The sequence below is a fragment of the Aspergillus mulundensis genome (assembly GCF_003369625.1).
Source record: "Aspergillus mulundensis strain DSM 5745 chromosome Unknown scaffold_22, whole genome shotgun sequence".
Taxonomy (NCBI): Eukaryota; Fungi; Ascomycota; class Eurotiomycetes; order Eurotiales; family Aspergillaceae; genus Aspergillus; species Aspergillus mulundensis.
In genome coordinates this window covers 101,614-110,174 of record NW_020797910.1, presented here as the reverse complement: position 1 = coordinate 110,174, position 8,561 = coordinate 101,614, and the positions used below count along the sequence as shown (strand labels likewise).

General features: G+C 47.0%; 3 protein-coding genes across 3 annotated transcripts; 1 reads left to right on the top strand and 2 right to left on the bottom strand.

The window, feature by feature from the left end:
- Positions 1-2,406: 2,406 nt before the first annotated feature.
- Positions 2,407-3,650, bottom strand: DSM5745_11239 (zinc-dependent alcohol dehydrogenase; the record flags this gene model as incomplete). The annotated part of the gene is made up of 3 exons (XM_026753255.1): positions 2,407-2,922; positions 2,973-3,142; positions 3,188-3,650. 3 exons carry the CDS (start codon positions 3,648-3,650, stop codon positions 2,407-2,409), a joined length of 1,149 nt encoding a protein of 382 aa, XP_026598174.1.
- A 270-nt stretch (positions 3,651-3,920) lies between these two features.
- DSM5745_11238 (glycoside hydrolase family 76 protein) lies at positions 3,921-5,451 on the bottom strand (the record flags this gene model as incomplete). Its single annotated transcript, XM_026753254.1, has 4 exons — positions 3,921-4,502; positions 4,561-4,820; positions 4,882-5,325; positions 5,376-5,451. 4 exons carry the CDS (start codon positions 5,449-5,451, stop codon positions 3,921-3,923), a joined length of 1,362 nt encoding a protein of 453 aa, XP_026598173.1.
- Positions 5,452-5,921: 470 nt separating this feature from the next.
- Positions 5,922-8,540, top strand: DSM5745_11237 (putative glycosyl hydrolase; the record flags this gene model as incomplete). The annotated part of the gene is made up of 1 exon (XM_026753253.1): positions 5,922-8,540. The coding sequence occupies one exon, from the start codon at positions 5,922-5,924 to the stop codon at positions 8,538-8,540; it is 2,619 nt and encodes an 872-aa protein (XP_026598172.1).
- Positions 8,541-8,561: the final 21 nt, after the last annotated feature.

Below are 8,561 nucleotides of genomic sequence, written 5' to 3'. Positions count from 1 at the left end.
CTAGCTTATAGGCTTAAAATTAATATTAAAATAAGAATAAATTAATATTAATTTTATTTAAAAAATATAAAATTATTATATAATATAACTTATTATTATAATATTATAAATAAAAAATTCCTATGCTATGATTTAAACCATAAACCTTTAATAAAAAATATACCACTTTATTATTTACCTAGGTTATATATTAGTATTAAGTTATACTATTATTAAGGCTTATATAGTTTATTTATAAGGGGCTTATTACTTAACTTTAAGTTAAGTTAATAAAAAACCTAAGTACAGGAAAAATAATATAAATATAAAGTATATACTTAGTATATATTATTAATAAAAGTTGGGCCAGTGGACACTAAACTTAAAAATAAGAAATAAAAAGTATAAAGTAAGAAAAAATATGCTTTGCATATACAAGGTATATATATTACACTTTATTTTTTTTATTTTTTTTTTATTATTAGTTTTATTAAACTTTTTTTTAGCGCGGGCAGCCTGCACTACTAGTAGTTAGTATATAATATATATAAGTAAGGTATTAGGTATTTATATTTAGCCTTAAAAAAGCCAGGGGCGCTATTATCTATAATTTATTTATAATATTACTATTTAGTAGGTATTAAGGGCGCCTTAAGTATAGTATTAAAACCATGCTATATATATAGTTAGCATAAGTAAAGTATAAGCTAAAAGTAATTTTATAAAGTATTTTTTACAAGGGGATACCATGTTTAAAAGCTTGGCCTAGTAATAAAAATAAGTGCTAAAATATTTAATAAACTTAAAGTTATAAGCTTTATATATATATTAAGTATAAGTAAAGCATGTGCAAAAAATATTTATATAATATACTTATAAATAATGGTATATTAATTAATAAGACTATTTTTTAAACCGCGGCTAGGCTTATTGCTAAACTTGGTATTAAATTATTTATACTTAAAAATAAATTATTTTAAAGCACTATATATGGTAAGCATATATAAAAAATATTTAAATAATACTTACTTTTTTTTGGTATCACGCTTTTTAGCCTTAATATTTATATAGTTAAAAGGGATAACTATAATTAATATTAGTATATATACTATATATACTTAGTATAATTATAATATACTTTTAATAACATGTTTTTAAATATGGCGCTAATATAAAAATTTTAAAATATAAACTTTTTTATAAGCTTTGCTTTTGCTAATTTAAGCCTAGTAGTTATTATTATTAGTATATATAAAGTATATAAATAATATATAGGGTAAATAAACATATAATTATAAAATTTTAAAAGGTAAGTTAGGTTTTTAGCCTTGGTATAAATACCTAATAAAAATAATAAATAGTTAATAAATATACTTAATATATATAAAAATTAAGCTTATTATAGTAAAGGCCCTATTTTAAAAGGTTAGTAATATTTAAAACTATATTAATTATAAAATTAAACTTGGTTAAGTGCTAATTAATAAAAAAAATAAGTAGGTTAAAGTTACTTTGCTATATTATATATACTAAGTAAATACTAAATATAAGTAAAAAAGGTGCAGAGATTAAGTAAAAAAAAAAAAAAAAAAAGTTTAAAATAAAAAGTAAAAGAGTTAAAAAAAAAAAAACTTAATATTATAAATATAATAAAAATATATTTAGCTTTAATACTAGGGTTGCTATATAGGCTTTTTTTAATAATAAAAAATTTAAATTTTATTAATTTTTTTTAGTAGTTTCTTACACTAGGTAGTAATTTATAATTATAATAATATTTTTTATAGCTATATAAAGCATGTAATAATATTAATTTAAGCTTTTATATAAATTATATTTAAATAATATAGTATAAAAATAAGTTAAGTAATAAAATAAGCTAAGTAAGGTTTAAAAATTTTAAAAATTAAGCTTAGCTTTTATTTTAATCCCACCAAGGCTTAAAAAATTAAAACCAGCCAAGGCTTAGAATTTTAACCACCCCTTTTTAAGCCTCGCTCGGAACCCGCTGAACCTCTCCGAACAGGGACCCCAATCCAGCGCGGAGAAGATCGGCGGCCCAGTGACATCACGTGCCACGGCTGCGATCTCGGCGGGAACGCCAAGTCTTCATCCTTGGTCTTCTCTTCTCTTAAAGCTTCACTTCCTAGCCATCATCTCGTCTTGATTCATTGTCCTTTATTAACTATGCTCTTTGTTATTATCTAGTCTTCTCTACCTGGTCTTCTTTAAGCTGCGCGGATCATTGAGGACCGGCGTAGCTGTTGGGTTTTCGTATCAAAATCGGATCCTCTACCACAAAATATACAGTCACCAACAACATACCTGTGTTACAACCCACGAGATGACCCTACAATCTTTTTCACTAAACCAACCATAGGAACGGGTCGCATTGAACTACACAGAACAGAATCGGAATTCAAAGAACTACTGATTGAAATCCACAACCATCCTCCCCGCCACCAAGCCCTTTCGCAGTCTATCAACCGCCTCTGGCAAGCGCTCAATGGGCCACACCTCACAAATCTGCCTCAGCTTTCCCCTCCGAGCAAAATCCAACGCCTTGATCGTATCATGCCGACTGCCTACCAGCGTGCCTTGGATCCTGGTGTTTCGAAGAATCATCAAATTGGGATCAACGGGGATCTGGATTGTCCCCGCCGGAGCAATACCGATACACATCACGGTGCCCCCAGCTCGAGTTCCGAGGTAGCTGAGAGCGTTTGGATATGCGGCATGTGCCGTTACAAAGACACCATGCACACCTATCCCGTCTGCAGCCTCTATCACGGCTGCGGTGGCGTCGGGGACGGTCTTGAAGTCGACAAAAGCCTCCGCGCCCATCTTCAGCGCGAGAGCCCGTTTCTCCTCGCCGGTGTCGACGACAATTGGGCGCATGCCCATTGCGGAAGCGAGTTGGACGCCTTGGATGCCGACGCCGCCCTGAACGTGTCAAAAATGAATCGAATGAAGGAACTATACGAACGGCATACTCCGCCATCAGGAAAGACAGCCCAATCGCCCGGCTGCAACCGCGACTCAACAAGCGACCGATAGATCGTCGAAGCACTGCACATGACCGGCGCCGCGATCTCATCAGGGATTCCATCCGGTATCGGTGTTGCATACCGTGCCGGCGAGACGATGTACTGCTGATACGTCCCTAAGCAAGATTAACTCCGCCCTTGCGTTGCTGGGATATACCCACCCGGAACCATCAACCCCGTATGCACGACCCCCGGACAATACGTCTCCTTGTCACTCCAGCAACTAGGACACGTCCCGCACGAATCCATAATCGGCTTGATACCCGCGCGGTCACCAAGCTTGAAGTTCTTGACGTTCTCTCCGACTTTGACTACGATACCTGCACCTTCGTGGCCTGGTGAGCGCACGCCGAACTGTGCCATGGACATGCCGATGTCGTCGAGCATGTAGTGGACGTCGCTTTGGCAGAGTCCGGTTACATTGAGCTTTACTAGGATGTCGTCGGGGCCTGTACCCCAAACACGCGACTTTAGCTCTGGAGTTGAGGATAGAGGCAAGCCAGGGGACGTACCTGGCTCCGGAACAAGAACATCTTCGACTTTGACTTCGAAGTTTGGCCCGGGGTTGTAGATAACCCCGGCTTTGCATGTTCTCGGGATTTCGAAGGTGGTGGTGGAACCCATCCTGCTCTCTGTACTTCAGGTCTGAAGACTTGCTGAGAACGACAGTCTGGATGGGCTGAGGTGAGAATATATTTCATTCTTTGTGGCACATATAGACCGGCTATACAATTATCACAGACCCTCGGCTCTCCGCAATCCCCTCACTGGCCCAAGAAACCCCCGCCTTTACTCCTCCTCCCCCAGCACTTTTTAGTCTCATTGGATACTCTTACCGTACCCCGGATTCCGGTTTCAGGATTTGGGGTCCAAGATCAGCATGACATCCATTGGTCAAGTGGTAGGATCGAGAACGACCCATTTCACACTCCAAGCCATTACGCCTGCTAGGAAAACTGTCACCAACGCCGCACCCGCTCGATCTCCAGCCGTGATATCCCTGACCAACAAACTCGGCGTAGGAAGTGGAGGTTCCGAACCACCGGCCGGATCGCCCTTACTCCGTCCGCCGTCTTCTTGAGTGACAGGCGGCTCAACTTTCTTGATGAGCGTCGACTGGATAACCTCCAACGCCGCCATCTGGATCCCTACATCGCCGCCCTCCGGTCCACCAGTGTACTTTTGTTCCGTCCATTTCAACGAGCATTCAGCGCGGTCTCGGCCACCGGTGCATGTCTTTCCTGCGGCAAGCGCGGAGGATCTGAGCTTTGAGATTACGAGGTCGTACGCGAAAGGCGCGAACTGGGTTGAGGCAGCCATCCAACGCGCCAAGAAGCCCTTGAACGGGCGTTGGTCGACCTTGCATGTCCCGACGGGCTCGCAGGCGCGCTCGTACATTACGTCGTTGTTGAAGAAAATGTTTGTCGATTTGATTATGCCTTCTGTCCGCTGCTTCCAGATAGGGTCGCCGTCCGTCTGCCGCACCACCGCCTTGTTAGTACTTTAAAGTGCTAGGGAAAACAGGAGGGCATACAAAGTTATACATAGCCGCTGCACCCAGAAGGTATACGCCGGCGTTATATGTCCACTGGACGTGGTCGTATTTAGTGCAGTTCCCGTCCACGCTGGCGCCGTCGAAGAAGAGGTAATCGTTCGTCACGAATCCGACGTCCTCCGTCCAGTCCCAGATTCGCTCTGCCCAGTCGGCGTATGTCTGGTTTCCGGTATATCGTGCGAGTCGCGCAGCAAGATTGAAGAAGCAGCCGTTGGAGATGGTGTTTTTGTACATGTACCCTATGCGCCAATCGTTCAGTCAGCCCAGCACAATCTGAGAGGGACGTGGAGTTGCACGCACCCGCATTCCACGTAAAGATCTGCCACCGCAACCCCCCTCCACAGTTCTCATTATCCCATCTCCACGCCTGCGTATTGAATGTTGCCTGCGCCATCGCCAACCAATCCGGCCCTTCGCCGCGGTGCATAGGAAAGTTCCTCTCCGCGGCAGCCATAGCAGCAAACGCCCAAAATCCCTGATCGTCGTTCCCCTCCGTCCTCGTCTGATTTGCCGGCATGAACGACCCGGAGTCTCCGGCCTGCCACCGAATCGCTTGGCTCGTGATATTGTTCCACTGCGTATCGCCGGTGTAGAACCAGTAGTCGACCAATGCGCCGAACATCGCTCCCGCTTCCCACCAGTAGTACGGGTCAGGCAAGTTGCCGGGTACGTCGCCGGGTTTGTACCCGGTATAATGCCTAAGTATATTGCTCGCGATGTCACGGCAAGCTTTTTTGACGGAGGCTGTGGCCGATGGGATTAGGAGTCGCCCACGTGGTGCCGGAAGGACTTACCGGTATCATCTAAGTCCAGTTCAATCGCCTGGACGGAATTCAGCAAAAAGAGGAGTAGATTCCATGATATCTTCATGCTGCAGTGAGCCGAGAGGATGCGATGGGGGTTGTCGGAGGGAAAGATTAATCAAGGGGTGGGACGACTTTCATCGCGAGACCATTGTTGATGTCAGGCATTCCGGCGATACGGTAGGAATGTTGGACCGGGAACTCTGAATTCCACATGGTTCGTCACCGCCATCGCCATCAAGTTGGTTGAGTCTTGGAACTTGTCTGATCATGGCGCTGCGAATCTAAGGCCCGAATTGGCCCCTGGCGCTCGATGAGCCACAACAAGCACGGAAGCCCCACCCGCGCAATCTGACTGCTGGTGTTGAGTTGACCATGGCCTGAATATTATAAGGACGGGGAAGCTAAAGAGCATGTCCATTGGGATACCTAGGATGCAGGTCGGTTGCACAGCAGGAACAGCCTCCGCATCGCGCCTTCCTCGCAGCAGGCTGACCTCAACACTTCACGGCCTTCATCTCCCTCACCAACTCCAACATGCATCTTATCATCATTATCTTTATGTTCTTCCTGACGGCCATGGCCCAAACTCGTATTCTTATCGGTGGATGGCATATCCTTAGCTCTGATGCCGTCCAGGGCTCGATCGCGCAGTGGTCTGTCGCCAACGCCGATGTCTCCAAGTGGTCGCGCATTGGAGCAAGAGCGACAGTGCTGGGCGGACTCGTCGACAGCGTCGACCACCCTTACAACGAAACAGCCCTCTTTGCCTCAGACGCTCTCTCAACGGTCAATAAATCAGAATTCCATGTCCCTTGGCTCTATCGCGAGCAATTCTCGCTGCCCGCTCTCAGCTCCGACCAGCACGTTCAACTCAATCTTCACGGAGTGAGCTCGAAAGCCGACGTCTTCCTCAATGGCGTGCAGGTTGTTTTCAGCGATATCCAGAAAGGTGTTTATGCCGGTCGCTCTTACGATGTGACCTCCGCTGCTCGTTCCGGCATCAACTGCCTTCTCATCCAAGCTTATCCCACCGACACCGGCAAAGACCTGGCCATCTCGTTCGCCGACTGGAACCCTGCTCCTCCGGACTCAGGCATGGGAGTATGGCGCACCGTCGAGCTGGAGATAACCGGGCCTGTATCCCTCTCTCCGCTTCGAGTAACGCACACGTATGACCGTGGCCGAACCAGTCCGCAGAGCTCCGTCGTGGTCACGATCTGTACTGATGTGAAGAATCATGGAAATGCGCCTCGTGACGCGGTCATAAATGGGACACTCGTGATACCCGGCGGGTTGGAGATCCAGCTCTCCCAACAGATGCAATTGATGGCGCACTCCACTTATACCCTCACACTCGAGGCCACTCTGTCAGGCTCGCAAGTGCAAATCTGGTGGCCGGCTGCTTGGGGTCCGCAACCACTCTACGAGGTCTTTCTGGATGCGACGCTCCTGAATACCGTGTCGGATTCTGCCCATGCCACGTTCGGAATTCGCAGCGTCGAATACAAGCATAATGCCAACGGCGACGGCGAGTTCGCTGTCAACGGTCGAATCTTTCAGGTCCGCGGTGCCGGCTATGCGCCCGATATCTTCCTACGTTTTGATGTGCGGCGGCTTGAAACCATCTTTCGATACGCACTCGACATCGGGCTCAATACGATTCGCCTCGAAGGGAAACAAGAACACCCAGAACTGTACGAGCTGGCGGATCGCATGGGCCTCATGGTAATGGCGGGGTGGATGTGCTGTGACAAGTGGGAGGGATGGGAGTACAATCACGACGTTCAAGGGGTCGAGGTGTGGCGAGATGAAGACTACGCGATTGCAGAGGCGTCCATGCTGCACGAGGCGGGAATGATGCAGACCCATCCATGCCTGCTTGGCTTCCTACTTGGCTCCGACTACTGGCCTGACGAACGAGCGACTACAGCGTACCTGGCCGCCCTCCAACGCATGGATTGGCCGAATCCCGTCATTGCTTCCGCGAGCAAACGCGGTCATCCGTCCCAACTGGCCCCGTCCGGAATGAAGATGGAAGGTCCTTACGACTGGGTTCCCCCGATTTATTGGTGGGGAGACAGACTCGGTGCGGCATTTGGCTTTGCATCCGAAGTAAGCGCTGGCTCCGGAACACCAGAGCTGAGTAGTCTCAAGCGCTTCCTTTCCGATCAGGACCTAGATCGACTGTGGAAGAAACCGAACGACGGACAATACCATCAAGCGCCCAAGGACAGCGTTTTTCACTACCGACAGATTCACAACAAGGCTCTAAAGAGTCGGTACGGGAGCCCAAACAGCCTGGAGGACTACGTATTCAAGTGTCAGCTCATGGACTATGAAGCAACGCGAGCGCAGTTTGAGGCGTTTGCCGCGCGCGAAGCGACCGGGGTCGTTTACTGGATGCTCAACAGCGCATGGCCGAGTCTGCACTGGCAGCTCTTCGACTACTACCTCCTCCCGATGGGAGCGTACTACGGGGCCAAGGCCGGCGCGCGACTGCAGAATGTCGTTTTTGACTATGGTTCGACCAGTGTTCGCGTCGTCAATCATTCGCTCTCCCCGGGGTGCTACCTCGTTTCGGCGGACCTGGTCGATACTGACGGGAAGACGCTGCTGCATCATCAAGAGGCAGTCGATGCCACGCCGACCAGCGCCAAGGAGGTCTTCTCACTGGCTAAGATCTTGCAATTAGCAAAGCCTGCTTTTCTACGGCTGGTCCTGTCTACGGACTGCAACTCTAATGTCACCCTCAGTCGGAACGTGTACTGGGTGAATGGCCGCATGGACAGTTTGAATTGGGAGAACTCGACTTGGTACCATACTCCAACCAAACGATATGCGGATTTCACAGCGTTGGGCCCTGGCCGACTCGCCCCTGCTGCGGTTCTTGCTGTCGTTCGACCTGTCGCCCATCCAGACCCGACCATGACCAAGCTCGAGATCCGCCTCCAGAATCTGGTCAAAGTCCCGGCATTCTTTGTCCGGCTGACGGTCCACGACAACGGCGAGGAGATCCGTCCGGTCTTTTGGTCAGACAACTACATCACGCTGTTTCCGCGGGAGCAGCTGACGTTGGTGGTGGAGTTCCGGGCAGAGCGGTGGAAGATCAAGATGAAGGGAGTGAATGTGGTGGAGAGGGATGTTGCGACATAGCCGGCGGGTCAGAGCATGTAC